Source organism: Cynoglossus semilaevis, chromosome Z (genome assembly GCF_000523025.1).
Source record: "Cynoglossus semilaevis isolate Cse_v1.0 chromosome Z, Cse_v1.0, whole genome shotgun sequence".
Taxonomy (NCBI): Eukaryota; Metazoa; Chordata; class Actinopteri; order Pleuronectiformes; family Cynoglossidae; genus Cynoglossus; species Cynoglossus semilaevis.
In genome coordinates this window covers 19,326,045-19,342,234 of record NC_024328.1, presented here as the reverse complement: position 1 = coordinate 19,342,234, position 16,190 = coordinate 19,326,045, and the positions used below count along the sequence as shown (strand labels likewise).

General features: G+C 39.3%; 1 protein-coding gene across 1 annotated transcript in view; it reads right to left on the bottom strand.

The window, feature by feature from the left end:
• Positions 1-16,190, bottom strand: part of LOC103398250 (GDNF family receptor alpha-2-like) — a 72,429-nt gene that overhangs the window by 31,597 nt on the left and 24,642 nt on the right. Inside the window, exon 4 of the mRNA XM_008336799.2 lies at positions 4,311-4,674. Coding sequence (XP_008335021.1) covers positions 4,311-4,674 — 364 coding nt within the window. The remainder of the gene's footprint in view (positions 1-4,310; positions 4,675-16,190) is intronic.

The window sequence follows — 16,190 nt, the reverse complement described above, 5'->3', positions numbered from 1 at the left end:
TTCCTGCTGTTCAACATACTGTGGTCATTGTGAGGCAGACAGATCTGGACCGCAGGCAGACCGGTCAGGCACACATACTCTGCATATACTGTACTGAAGATACACTTTGTGCAGATCAAGGCCTAGTGTTTACTGCTACAGTGATTGGACTTTCTGGGAAACGGCTGACCGTGATACTTTAACACAGAAATGTAAGCAATCATTTTCATTCAGCTTGTAAATTGAAAGGGTGACAAGACAACAGGGCTTTCTGTGTCCACAATAATAATTCTATCATTTAAATTGTATTGCTCCCAAATTAAAATAGATACAGTGAAATGCATGCTGTTATACTATATGTCATAGAAAAAAGTTTGTCATAAATCGTAATTCTGATATATCTTAATTAATCATGATAAATTACAATCATGCTTCATGATGATTAATCGTGATATATCCTAAGCTACTCTGGTGCTAATCAGACTGAAATCAACTGACAGCTTTTATTCCTATTTAAAAAAGTGTAAAAAATAGAATAAATTTTATCAATAGAAAATGTATACAAATCTGTTTAAAATTTAAGCTTTTATTATACTTTAAGAACATGTTTTATCTGCAAGTAAAAAGGCTGCTGACTCCACTGTTTATCCCAGAGAGAGGGGCCGAGGAGCTGGGCTGCTGTGTGAGATCAACAAAATCTACAGATACATCGCTGTGTGACCAAACCACTGACCTCCAACCTGCTGAAGTAGCTTTACAGCCTCAATCGATTCTGTGACCATCCCTCCCTCTCCACCTGCTCACTGTCTCATTATCTCTGCCACCTCCTCTTATTCATTCCTCCTCCTCCTCCCCTCTTACCTTGTCCCTTGTGTTGAAATGAAATAGGTTTTGGGCCTGCTGTGAATCCCTGTGTTCAGAGTAAGACAGTCATCCTCCAGGGAGAACGGCATGTTGTTGAATGATCTTCTCTTGCTTTTATCATCAAAGAGAGGGCAGGGAAAGGTTTCCTCTTGTGTAGTACTTAAATATGCGGTGACTTATGTGTGCAAAAAAAAAAGTTTAAGGTGTTATTGGGTTATTTTCTTTTTCTGTCATTATTACCAGGTTGACATAAAAGAAAGTCCTAATGTGAGGACTTTGTCACCATTAGCATGACAAATGAGCTGTGATTTCATTTGTTTCTTTACCATACTGAAGGTGCAAATCAAATTAAGAGCACAATGTGCTGCTGATGGAAATATCTAAAAAATTATCAGATCAAATTAATTAAGATTATTCACTGTTTCTGGCGGGCGTGTGAAGCAGTGAAATTACTTGGAGATAGATAAACGACAAAAAGACAAGGATATTTCATGTCTTCATAGTGATGACATGAAATAGCAACCAGCACACTGCTTACTTTACTTTGACACCTCATAGTGGGATAAAAATTGCTAGGATGCTCTGCAACCAGCACGCTGATTACTTTAATTAACTTAAAGTGACATTTTCTTGCATGGTGGAGCTCAGTCATTGCAGGATAATGCAGGACTGAGAAACTCAAACAGAGAATTCTTCGAGTCACAAACACGCACACAGGGGCTGTTTGTGTTTGCAGCTGCTTAATGGTTTTTGGTCCATCTGGGCGAGCCAGCCAGCTTGTGTCCATACTGTACATGTGCTTGTTCTCATCGAGCTGTTGACCTCAGTGGGACATCACAAAGCCACAGATAATGAGCTTTAACGTTTTATTTCATCAGGAGGAGCAGTGCAGACACCTGAGGGCCTAAAGGTCACAGAAAGCAACTCGGCCTGAAAACAGATTACACAGTGCAGGCATGCAGGTAATTAGCAAGGCAACCATAAATCAGTGGAGAGGCAATAGTTTCCCTACTGTAGCAGTGCAGTGGCTGGATTTAGCGTTTATAGGAAGATTTTGGTTCTCAGCGCTGGATATATGTGAAGGGCCAGAGATACTGTATGGGCCCAGGCTGTGCACATATTTACAATTTATTAGATGCTTTTCATTTATATGCTGCAACATATTTGTCTTAGTGAAAAAAAAAATTAAACATCACAACAAATTAATACCTGAATTATTAACCTGACTGACTTGGGTCAGGTATTAAACCAGTATTAAATAGTATACTAAACAATTGAAAACTTTCCCCTTGTTAGTTTCACCACTGGTGTTTATTTTATTTTATTTTTTTTTGTTTTTGTTAACGTTAAGTGTCAAAACTAAAGGAAGGAAGATACGAAGACTGTCTGTCTCCAAAACCGACTTTACCATGAGCTACAGAGGATACAAACACGTTTTAATTTTACTCTTCAATTAATCTGCTTAAAGTTATCCAAACAAAAATATTTTTAATTTGGGTCAAAACATATTTTTAGATTAGATCACAATACTTGGGCTACAATACAGAAAATTGGGAGAAAATTACTTGTGTTATACTTAAGTAACCAATAATACAGTAGTACGCTAGTGTGGAACACCACTCACCACTCGCCAAATACAAACTTGGATTTCATTTCGAACCTCTTTTACATCGTTTTTTTTTTTTTGTTTTTATTGTGTGCAGTGACAGCACAAAGATGTAATGGACCTTGTGGTAAATCCTACATGTACTGTATGGTACACAGCGCAACAAGGTGACTACTGTTTGGACTAGAGACCTAAAACACAGCCAGCCAGAAAAGTATAAGTGTTATAAGTATAAGTGTAATTTCCCAAACTGAAGATCTAAAATGAAATGGCCAAAAGCTCAGGTCAATCTCAGAGGCAAAGATTCTATCAAGTTCAAGTTACATCCATCAGAGACAAATGCACGACTTCTGCTTATCTTTATTTTTCATCATACCTGTCTCCTTTTGTCTTAACAATGCTTTAAGATTTTGCACTAATTGCAACGCAGTAGCCATAGTAACACTGTCACTGAACTCTGTGCTACTGAGCTTGTGATAGTGCGCAGGCTGATGCAGGCAGGACAAATCAACCGGAAAGAGAATTTATAGCAGGTGTAGAAATTTGTTTTTTAGCAACTACTCCAGTTAACCAAAGCTGATCTACACATCTGCTGATTTCAGTGCGAAAACTGCATAAGTAACCTTGAGCACACACAACATGCACCTACAGTAGGTAACTTAGGCTAGAGTCAACACCCGTCAGGACTTATTGTGTAACAAACTTATCTTTAGAGTTTCAGCTCGACCTATTTTGGTTAATGTTCCTGGGCCTTCTCACAGAAACAGGACCCCGACTTACTTCCCTGCAGTTGCAACATTTTGAGTAAATGGATGTTTCACTGTGAAATATCTATATAATACAGACATGGTACATTTTATATATTTGGAATTTACTCCACTGAGTTTTAGGAAAAACAGATAAAAACATCATTGTGCAACTGACAGCCAGTAATGATAATTTACAACACAGAGTGTTCACATTTCACTAGAGAACTGTAGTATTAAAACCTCCAAACACCCATACTTGGTCTTCACCACCGTTGTGTCATGTGGCTAATCATCTATTACATTGAGAAATTAAAGTAATTAAAAGGAAAACATCACCTCCCGATGGTCTCACATCTAAAGAAATATTTTTAGCAAAAAGCTTTCAAGGGTCAGACACTTGGTCGAACACCATTACACTCATAAATGAGCTTTTAAATGCTAGGAATTATTTAAATGTCTCATAATATGCACTATTAGATTAATGAACAAAGAGCCTGTGCCCTCTGAGTGGTCAGATGTGTGCTCTCTCTAGGGCCTGACATGAAACATGAATCTCTGAGGTAAATAGATCTCGACAGCCGATCTGGCTGTGTGCAGCCGCTGTGTTTCACCTGTTCTCAGCAGCTCTAACACAAGCAAACATGTCACAGCTGGGTAAGTGTGAATTGAATCTGGCCGCCTGAATCCAAACGAGGCCCCCAACAGCCAAAGTGATCCACTAATGTTTTGTTCGGCTTAATTGAGCACTGTCTCTTCAACTTAGCCTCACATCTTCATCCTGTGTCTAATAGCCACAGCCTCCCTGAAACTCTAATTACTTTGCTGGCAATGTTACAACACAGAAATAAAAACTTTATGATGCCATGGGAGCAAGGAAGCTGCCCTCAAACACAGCAACTCTCTTCGGATGCACAGATTCAATTTCCTTTCCCCATTCTCCATGAATGGAGTGAGGATGAAGAATCTTCAGATGTGTTCGGCAGGGAATCAAGTCAAATCCACGGCACAAAATGTCTGCCAATCAAACTAATAAACTGGACATGCATAGACATTGAAAATCAATAACCCACTGCACATAAACACAGCACAGGACACCACAGGCTTTACTTTACCTGCAGAGTGAGTCCTGGCGGCAGATTTTCCGTAGCTCCAGACAGTTGGGTTTTTCCCCTTCTATGTAGGAGCAGTCGGGAACGATTGTCTGCCTGCGACGTTCAGCACAGCCCTCAGTCTGGCAGGGGCAGAAGAGCAGACGGTGGCTAAACTCGGGGTGCACGCGGTCCAGGAACATTCTCAAGGCTCTGTGGCACCGCCTCTTGCTGCAGGTTTCACCCTTGCTGCAGATGGCGATGTAGCTGGAGCGTTGCTTTTTGCAGCTGTTGTTGAGGTTGCAGGCTTTGGCTGCATCCAGACAAGGGTTGCAGTTTTTCTCAGCATCAGGACACTGAAAACCTTTGGGTGCAACTGTGAGCATCCCTTAAAGAGAGACACATACAAGGCACATTAGTTACTTAGAGGTTACTTAGAAAGTAAATGTGACACATGTAACCCATAGAACACCTTCCCCACTTTAAAACACAGCAGCTTTAGGGGAGGCTGTATCAGTGCTCTAGACCAGAGGTTCTTAAACTTTTTAACCTTGAGTCCCAAATCTTACAGTACAAAGTGATCCAGAGCCCATTAAATATTAGATTTGATGAATTTGTAATTTTACCTACACAAAAATGTCTTCTTTTTGTTTCAAAAACTTCTCGATAATTTTTGCTACAGCTAGCCTACATAACATATATATATAACATAACATATATACAAATATATAGATATATATAACATTTCTTTTTTTTAGCGGCCCTCAAAATGGAACTGGCGGCCAAAATTTGGGCCACGGCCTTATGGTTACTGGTACTATGCATATTTTAAAGCAAACTCTATTTTAAAGACAAACAAAATTTTCGACAAAAAATGTGCATAAGAATACAAATCTCCTTTTATCAAACGCAACATTACTAAACCCATTTTCTCAGTTTACATTGGATTCAGCTGCAGTATGATTAAAAAAACAAATAAAAAAACAAACAATAATCCCTCAGTCTACCATCTTCAGGGACTTGGACTCTTAAGGAGATGCTTTAAAATCATCTTTGCTTCTCGGTTTTTCCAGCTAACGCAGCGCCACTGGAGAGATGCCTGCAGCTAGTTCCAATCCACTCTAACTGAATAATTAATTTAGTCTGTTTCGGAGCCCATGTGAAATATGAATGAATGAAGCAATATTTCCAAACTATGTGTGAATAAGTTATTAATTTCCAGGTAACATTAAGGTGCATTTAAAATCACATCATATGTAATAGGGTTACAAGATGTAGGCTGCAGTTTAAGTTGTTAGAGCTATTTCATTCATTAATTGTTATGTTTTTGTTTTTTTCTTTTTTGGTTTCTCATTATAAAGTATAATTAAGCAAATTTAAATGAGTCTTAAAATAATTTAAAGTCAAGTCTTTGGACAAAATACTGATTAGGCAGCACATTGATGGGAATTCAGGAAAAAAACACTAAATACTGTATCATCTGTCATCATCAAGGACATGGCAAAGGAAAAAAAAAAACTTCATTCAACTTTACGTACATGATTATCTTCCTACATTTTTATCCACTGTAATTGCAAAATGAAACATTACAATTATGCCTCTGGCTGCATATCACACCAGTGAAAAACTGATGTCTTTTGGAGTGTTCTGACATACTGCATATAGTGTTAGTGCAAAAAGAAAAAAAATCACAATTGTTCTTGAGATATGCCAGTAATAAAACAGCCGTGTTCACTTGAGGTGGCCCTCTCTTGAATTCAGGCTATATTAGTGAAGTTAACCTTCATAGCCTGTAGATAATGATATTTCAGAGGTCGCAGCAATGTGGTGACACTCAGAGAAATTCATCTCTTATTCAACAGAACCAATCTCACTGTGTGTCTATCAGACAGCCTGGAACACGAAGAAGTCCATTCATTTTAAGGGAAAGAAGGTCTGCTGGTTTCACGGCTCTCTTTCCAAATGGTACATTGGCCCTTATCAATCCTAGAAATGGGGATGCATAGAAGACATCACATTGCAACCCCTCCCCAAAATAAATGATTCTGTGGCTTCAGATCACATCAGATAAAACAAAAGTCATTGCTGGTGAACAATAGCTGGGGCATAATATCAGAAGCTCATCGCACAGGGAAGAAAATACACTCAATCCAGCTTCCAGGAGGCGCCTGTGGAGATGTATCAAGGTTAAATGTGGTGGTGGTTCCAACAAACAAACAGCTTGTCAGGAGACATGTTCTGGGCTGGACAGATGTAGGTACATGTTCATGCCCCCAGGAAGAAATACCTCTGGATTAAAATGCCGCCAGTAATTTATGACTTTAATTGGCTTTATCTAAAAAGAAATCAGTGCATTACTAAATAAAACACACACACACACACACACACGGTAGCAGATGCCTGGAAGCACCGCATACTCTGCTTTGTTGTAAATAACAAAATTGCACTATATTTTACCTTTTTGATTTACTGGTAACAGACATCAAACAAACGATCAAAACAGACAAAAGGCAGCGTTTGGGAAAATGACAAACCACACTATCAAAAAAGTTGGTACACTTTGTACACCATATATTAACTAAAATATGCACAGTGTTGTTGAAGTCAAGATTTGTCTTGCAACAACTCTTCTACATTGTTGCATGGAAGTTCATATGATGTCACATTAATGACAAAAATATCCACAGGAACTTTGCGATTCAGGTAAACTGTGTGCTTCAAAAAAATAAAGAGAGAGAGAGAGAGTGCGAGAGAGAGAGACTACAAAATCAAACATGGATTACCATTTGACATATTAACGTAATTTATAATCAAAATGTACATTATCCAAAATGTATATTTAGGTGCCTTTTTCTGGAATAATAAATTTACCAGGCTTGATCCTCCTTGATCTTCTTAGTATTATTTACTGTTGTTGTTTGATATAACCAAAAATTGATCATTTGCATGGAGTTTTCTGGAAAAAGGACAAAAAAAGATGATTTCGCAGACCAACTGACTTTTGTTCATTACTAACAATGTTACAAATGGATGTCCAAAACAATTTTAGTAATCAAGCATTGGCCTCAAGCTTTAAGAGGTAAGGAAAAAACATAAGGTCATTTCATGTAACCTAATGTTGTTGTCAAATCAGGGGTCTTCATCATAATAGCCTGTACTGTGACCCATTAACCTAATCAGATGCCTTGTATAATTATTGCAAACCATGTGTTTGGTTAACATTTATGGTCAGATTTGCAGCACTCATATCTTTTTTCTTTTCTTCTTTGTAGACAGCTTTGTCAGATGGGAGCAGCTTAGTTTATGTGCAATTATGTTGGGGAATCAGAAAAGGAGCTGATTTTGTGACTGGGCAGGAAGAGCCCTAACACGGGCCAAAGTTTCACTCAAGGCTGCCAGGCTTGGCTGGAGCAGGCCTGTAGTGAAGAGGTACAGTCCAGCTGGTAGAGAGGTTAGCACGGCGGTTGTCCAGTGGTTCAGCCTACATTACATTGATGGATTGCAGCTTCTAAATCTCCACTGGCCCTCTGCGGACTCTAATGCGGGCCACTGGGGGGTCCGGGATGAAAAGAAAATAGGAAAAGGATGAGCTACTAAGATTTATCCGACCAAGCAGAGCTGAATCTCTCTTTTTTTTTTTTTTTTCCTTCTTTGAGACTGCATTGACGGATGAGTTTTTACTACTTCTGATTGGGGAGCCGAGATTGAATTTGGTGCTTAACCCACAAAGATGTCCTGTAGCGAACACAAGACACAAAGCCCACGTGATGGCTCAGACGTGCTCGCACACAAACAAGGTGATAGGGAAGGAAGTGAAGAAGTAAAGATAAGTGTGGAAATGTGCCTCACCAAGTTATAATTGATTTTCCAAGTGCATCACATCAGTGCATAGATATTCTGCTATAATGTGAAGAGAAAGGGAACTGATAAGCCAATAGTGTGAGATGTAAAAAAAAAAAAAAGGATCACACTTTAAGATGACAAGTTGATTAGAGCAGGCGATGGTGGCAGATAGAGACACAGTGAAAGGGCGTTGAGTAACTCATTGGACTGATGCTACACATAGGCTTCAATTAATTCCAACTAATTCTGCAAAGACACTTACAATAATTAACCCAGTTCATCAGAGCACAATCAACAACATCTCCCAACATCACAATGGTCTCCACATTTCTATTAACTTACCTTGCTGCCTGGTTTGCTATTCATTAATTAGGAGGAGCAGGTCTATAGACGGAGTGAATGAACAGACAGATGGCTGAGTGGGTGCATTGATTGATTCATGGATGCTACAAATACAGAGTGATCATTGTCAATAAATGCAGAGGAAGTCATACATAATGTCTTTTTTCCCTCTGTCTGCTGTTGGAACCTTTCGTCTGACCAATAAAAACCTTTTTGTGGACGTGTTTCACATTACAATAAATTCGGGCAAATGCAACTCATGATTCCACATCAGAACATCAAACTGTCTCATGTTGTTTACCCGCCAGTGCCTCTGCGGTGCATGGAAAGAAGAGTGGCCTCGTAAACATTTGGTTGATGTTCACAACAGTTAAGGCACTGTCACTGCTTTGGGTGATCCTGCCGTTTGACTGTAAATAGGCTTTTAATAGGCCTCTCCAGTCTATGGGCTTCATAAATTAGACCCCACTGATGGCAACGCAGTGAAAATAACCATTCATTCTTAATGCACGTGTAGCACAGCACACATGGAAAAAGGTGGTGGGCAGGGTGGAGGGATGGGAATAGAGTGAAAGTAATGAGAGCACAGCAAAGGGGTAACATTTGAATTGTGAAGCGATCCAGGAAGACAGATGGAGAGTTACCATAGACCCATGTTCTGGTGAGCATAAAAGCGTCACATGCATGTGATGAAGAGGAAGCTAAGAAGACAAAGCGAGAGGTGTGTGCTGTAGAAAGAAAAACCACCTTTGAATCTGGTTTAAAATGTTTATGTGGGTTTTGACACTGTCTCCAATGAGTAAGAGATCCTACAGCCTGCTGTATAATTGCTCTCTGTCAGCCTAATTTGAATTCTGCATTTCATATATCATTCCATAGTCCAGGAACACTGTAGAGGAGAGTTCAGCGTAGGTTAGGACGAGGCCCTTGGCTATGGGTATGTTCTCCATAATTAGGAAAGGTGCCAAAGTTTGGATTTAATATGGCCCTTGGTGAGTGTGTGAGTGCTTGTTAGGGAAGTCTTTAGTCTAGGTACCGAGGAGCGTGTCAGACATTTCCGTGTCAAAGGGCTCATCAGTCATTAGCTCAGTACTCAGTGTCACAGCAAGAGTTTTCAGACAGGATGAAAAAGGTGGAGCTGGAGCCTTGGGGTGCAAGAGTTGTGCAGACGTCACCAGAGAAAAAGTTCATCTCTATTTCTACAAATGAGTTTTGCCTCTGAGCAACAGTCACTGAATAAAGTCATCAGATCAGAATAGACAAGAGAGAAAAATAAAGCAAAATATGTGAAAATAAAGGAAGAATCACAGTGTTTTTATACATTCTCAACCAACATATCACAAACTCTCTTTACGTCAATACAAATGGCCACGATACCTTCTAGATTATTTGGTCAGCAAGATAACAGCTGTACCTGATACAAATAAAAGTCACTTTTTTGACCCGTTGGCTGGGTTTGCGACTCAGGTGTGACACATATATTAAAATATATAATTTCACATTTGTTAATTTCATACTGACAGCCGTTAGAGTCGCTAGGCCTATACTTCGGAGCGACTTAAAGTCCGTGAAATACGGTACATAGCAAAAAATGTTTGCTTTTCGGAAGAGACTATTTCCACTTGGTTTACATAAAGTTGTAGATACCTGGTCTCCTCTTAAATTCTTTTTTTTTTCTCTATCAGTATTACATTTTTTGTTCCTCTATTTTTTTGACTGCAACAAAAATAAGTCAGTTTTTGGTGTCGGATGCTCTGTTATATGTAGCTTGTTTAAATTGACATTTTATATCAAACTTATTTAAGGTTTTTCCAGGTAGTATGAATACTTTGCATATTCATCTTTCTATTAAACAAGAAAATCTTAGAATAATGAGGTCAGAATAGTATTCAACAGTAAAAGTAACTTCCTTATTTTTTTCTGGTCATGATACAGAGCACATTTATGTAATCTAGCAGTTGAATCGCTACAGAATTGTGTGCAGCCTGCAAGAGCAGGAATAAATACCAGGTGGAACAGGAGATATCTCCTGCAACTTATTCACTGTTGTTTAATTCAAACTTGTTAGTAAAGTGCTGACCGCACAGGGGGAGGCTGTTAAGTAAGCTGTAAACAACAGCCCTCGCTGCTGACCGGCACGAAGAGGAATCTGGGGCTCGGCAGCTGATGCTAATCCCTGTCTTCTTTGCCCCTTCCCCTTAAAAAAGATCACACAAAATAATGGAGCAGCCGATAAAATAAAGTTAAAGGTTTACAGTACACACAGACTTTTTAAAACTCAGTGAAACAAACAAAGAAAAAAAAAAAGAAAATATAGCATAAGCTTAAGTAATTGTAATTATTATGAGGACCATGTGAAAATGTCAAACATTCTAACAGCATAGTGAGCACGGCTGTTGTACTGGCCCACCCCTCCCAGGATACAGCATTCTGGATTTAATTGGATAGTGGGCACTGTGGGCTGAGAGGTGAGAGGCTCAGTACAGGAAGTGAAAAGGTCCAAGCAAAGAATGTTAAACTTAATTCAAGGAGGAATCCATGCATGCAGGATCCACTGCTGCCCTCTGCTCCTTAATAAGTTAATTTGCTCAGCACAGGGTCAAAAGAACAGAATACATTTCACACTGAGGCATGTGAACAATCACTGGCAATGATATCTGCGCCCGCTCTCTCATATATGGCAGTGGTCTGCCATTGATGAGGCGTGTGGAGGAAGGATTCACCCCCACATTCTTCATACGTGATGTCTCATTGATTTGAGCCGAGCACTATTGACTCGTACGGTGGCTCTTTCTAGAGAAGGAGGCAGAATAAAAGTTATGCATGGCTCAATGAACACAGCAAGAAGTCTCCTCTGGGGGCATTTAACCTCACTCATAAAACAGGAATAATTAGCGTTCGTTTTTTTCCATTGTCATTGATGTCTTGGCACTTTTCCAGACCCAATCTCAGGTATTTCCCTAACCACTGTTTTGTGAACCTTAGAGGTACAAAGTAATTATGTTCATTCATATTGAGAAGCTAATGTACACAATTTTAGTAACAACGAACAACACACATTTGTTTGTTTTCATATTAGAAATATGCTCTGAGCTAACACTGTAGCAGCAACAGACTCAATGCTAAGTCATGTGTCATACGGCTAACTGTGTTTTCATAGTGTTTCATTTTAATTAAGTTCATGGGTAAATTGAAAGTGATTTCACATTTAAAAAAAAACATTGTCTGCTATAAAATAAGTTGATATTTCTGTCTATTTACTTGTGTTTTATCTACCTTTAATTTAAGTAGAGAAATGATCCCTTTCAGAGATAATTATATTGGATTCAACATGTGTTACATCAAGGTCTCAGCAAAAGTAAAAGGGCAAAAGTAAACATTAAAATCAAAAATAAAAAAGACGCGTTTCACATTGAGAATTTATATAAACTAATGCCAACTAAGGCTTAGTCATAACATAAAGGTGGTGGAGGAGAAGGACAAGGAGAAGGGAAGGAAAGGTGACCAAGTGGCTGCATTCAGAGATCTGAAACTGAAGTACAAATATTATCACTGGTACTGATCATTAGAACAAACACCGTGTCATAATGTGATTAAAAAAAAGGAAAGTAATGGAAACCCATACTGGTTTGTGAAACATTACTGACAGTTCTTTGTAGTTAAACAGCCTCCGTGGTCAATTAATCCCAGTTCAAGTAACCACTTGATTTTGTTCAAACGTGTTCTTAACTGAAGGTTAATCAATTAAGAATGATTAATCTGCATCACCTCTGTGCAGCTTTGATGTTGGTCTGGGGTCAAGTCTCAGAGATTCCTTCAACAAACTCGTCCAAATCTATGCCACAAAGACTAAAAACAGTTCCAACCTGGTACTGACAGATGTACCTGATCAAGTGGCCAGAGACTAAAAACATTAAGTGATTAAATCTCAACAAAAAAATGTAATCCATAAATCAGGTTTGTTTGTCTTAACAAAAAAAAATTGAATATAATATAAAAAAAAAATTAATTAATACCAGTGGTGTTGGAACCCCAGGGTTCACCTCCTGGGCAAGATCGACTCCCGGCTAGGGCAGTTGGTACCTTCCAGTGGACTCACCACCCACAGGAAGGATCAGGGGGGTTGGTACGGTGCAATGTGATTTGGGTGGCGGTCGTGGAGACTGCAGCCCCCGCGACCCGGTAGTGAATAAGCGGATTAAAATGGATGGATGGATGGATAAATTAATAGCTGATCATCATCCTATCCTATGATGCATCCGTATCATCTTTTGTATTATACCTGCATACTTTCTGCCATACACCAATCTAGTGCAACATCAAGCTGGCAAAGTGATACATTTTCTCGAGAAACCAAACTTAGTGGAGCAAAGCAAAAAGAGCATATCTGGAAGTAGTGTGACTGTAAACAAGACAAATGTTCCTCCCTCTATGGCACTCCCATGCTTCATTTCTTGATTTGATTTCCTTTTATTCCCACTAGTGTTGAGTCCAATTTGATTTGAACGGGGAAACGATGCATTAATATTGCTCGTTGTGCTCACTTCATACAGCAACTACAGAGTCCTGATTCTTAACTGATTTCCTTGGGGAATAAATGACTCAGCAATGATTCATCATCACTTGATGATTAAGTTTCTTTCACTGGAGAAAAAAGAAATCATGCATATGTCTTCCTTTTGCATCAGACTAAACATATCCATCAGTTGCCCCAGGAGCAGCACTGCTGGTGCAAATGTTAGTTTGGACCGTGCCATAGAGTGAAAGAAATGGAAATATCCACGTGGGTGATTGAAAAATTGAATCAAAGCAGGGGCTGGCACATTTCATAAAATGTGTCCTTTTTGCAGTTTAAATTTCTGTTTTAAAATGTACTCATACCGCAAAAATGTAGTTGGTGGTCTGTACTACAGCACATAGATCACCTCGTCTGTCCCTGGGTACTGAGGATTTTTCTGTGTAAAGGTTGCATGTTGTCCCTGTGTGCATGGGTTCTAGTCCACATCCCCACAACAGATGAAATCGGTTTGACATTTTTAATTGACTTCAAGCATAAATAAGAGTGTGAATGTTTGTCTATATTAACGAACAGTTCCTTTGGCAAAGATTGAAAATGCTCTGTTTCGGCTGTAGTTCTAAAATACAATGTAGCACATGCAAAGTATTTATTACAAAGACAGAGTAGAACTTAAAATTTTGCCTGAAAAAAAACAGCCACTTTCTTTGTTTAAATTGACCATTAAGGGGTGCATGTTGATGTGAGTATTTCCAGGAATACTGCCCTTTGCTGGTATTTTCCATTTTCATCCTGCTTTTTCTCCTATAAAATACATTTCTTGATGGAAATGTTAGTTTAAGCTTAAATGATGCAACCTGCATATTTCTATCTTCTAAGTCATGGAGCAGTCTTGTAGTAGAAGTGCTGACAAACCCCCGACGGCCTACTCCCACAGGGTAAATGTGCGTTACTCCTGCTTCTGTGTACTCCAGCTCTGCGTACCTACTTCTCTTGTGCTAGTAAGCAGCAGACATTCCCTCCTCCCAGGGGACAGTCAGCTCTATGAGCAGGATGGATTTTTGCAGACAGGGACCATAGTACTATGTCTGGGCGGAAAGATGTGCCAGTGATTTGGTGGGGAATCTCAGCTGTTTCCCAATGTCTACTTGCCTGCGGTGCTCCCACTCATCCACGAACCTCCTCAGGACCTGGTCATGCCGTCACCTCAACTGTCCTTGTTTTAGCCTGCACTGATCTTGTACTGGTCCTGCTCTGTTCTCGACACCTTCTCGATGATTTACCCTTGCATTCCCTCTGAGAGGCCTTTGACCAGACGCTGGCCATAGAATCCAGGGCATGATACGGTACGGTACGATTGCGTGGTGTGAGCACATTTCGAATTAAATTACAGTTAAACCCAGTGTGAAGTAATCACCGTAGTTAACGATTCTCCAAATTAAACAATGTTTATTGCTGTATTTGGGAGCACAGTTCTTAGAATATTTGATTGTAAGGACTGTAGTTGTAACGAACAAGTCTATTAGAAACCAGGCCTAATTAGAGTTGGAACATTTTCTTAGGTGAACAGCTAAATGTAGTTTTAGCTGTATAGTTAAAGATCAAGTTTATAGGAAGAGGGCATGGGGGGGCATCTAAGGGTTCGATTACATTTCAAATAAAGTCACCTTTCCTGCTCAGATGAATCCGTGGCTGCTGCCCCATGTTGATTTCTAGGTCATTATCAGGTGGAAGTAGCTTCAAAAGTAGTTGTAAACCAACTAGGCAACCAACCAATCAGTGCACATAACGGTAGACCAAGGAATTTAAACTGCATCACCGAGGACGAAGGGTCATTTGCATGCTTGGTTTACAACAATAAAAATAAAGTAACATAAAAAGACCCTTTTGTTCATAGGCAGTTACACACAAAGGTACACGCTGGATTCTTAAGAGTGGTCCACAAATAAAAACAATAGGTTACTGTGCTGGTCATGATAAAATAAAAAAATAAAAAGTGTTATTGTGTTGTTTTGTTTTTTTGCTTCTGAGCAGGGAAAGCATCTGTGAAAGGCACTTCAAAGGAAGGACACTACATGCATCTTTTAATTTGCTGCAGTATTTTTCACAGCTGTCTCTGGACTGGCTTTTACTGTGACACTAACGCTGCTTGTACAGATTAGAAACTGATAATTGAAGCCAAAATATTTCTATTATCTCTCTTTACACACAGCATCTGGATTTCACTACTTCTTCTTTAATGTCATTATCTGTGGCATGTTTAATGACTCCTTCGACCATAGCTGTGCTCCAGACTCCAGCCCAGTGATGTTTATGCACCAGGAATTTTTAAGACTTCCTATTTGAATCCTGACTAGATCCTATTTAGCCATTCTCAGTTGCAGGAATACAACATTTTTATTGTTTGATTCCAGCACTTGGGTCACTTCCACTTCCACTAGCTCCTCTGTGCTCCCTTCTTCACACACTCTACAGTAACCTCTGTTCTCCATCCATCTATCACCTTCCCCATCTTCCCTGTGGTGTCACACCTTGACACAGACCCTCTGCCCTGATGTGACACAGGTGTCACTGGCTGCTGTCAAAGTTGTTTTGCTCAGAGGAGTAAACAACAGTGTGACTGCCTAGTGCACAATGACGAGGAGATTTATATGCAGAGAATAACAGACGTCACACGAGACAAGAAGCAAAAAACATCTAAAAACAAGTAGCTCGGGGGGAAAATCTAATTTGCTAATTGTTAAAAATGTTCATACTGTCTTCAAAAGTAATACTCATTTTAAAGTAGTAGTTATTATATACACAATACTGTAAAATATGTGAATGATCCATGCTTTTCAGGAGAATTCAATTATAATTTGACATAAGGGAAAAAGAGGAAATATATTTCATATGTCTTTTTTAGGTTCTAAGTTTTCTTTCCACATGTCCTGTGAACAGAGATTTCTGGGGTTAATGATGAAAAAGACTGTTGTAGATTTGCATACTCACAGTGTTTACCATCATTTGCTACAGTGCACACATAGAATTAATCTCTTTTGCATTCCATTGGTTCCTGCTGTGTCATTTGTCTCTGCAACATCTCGTCTTAATTGCGTCCCTCTCCTCCACGGTGACTTTTTAATTTCACAATCCTCTCACAGACACCAACGATGACAACTAGAATATGCTACACTTACTGTAGCTAAGATACTAGCTCCTCA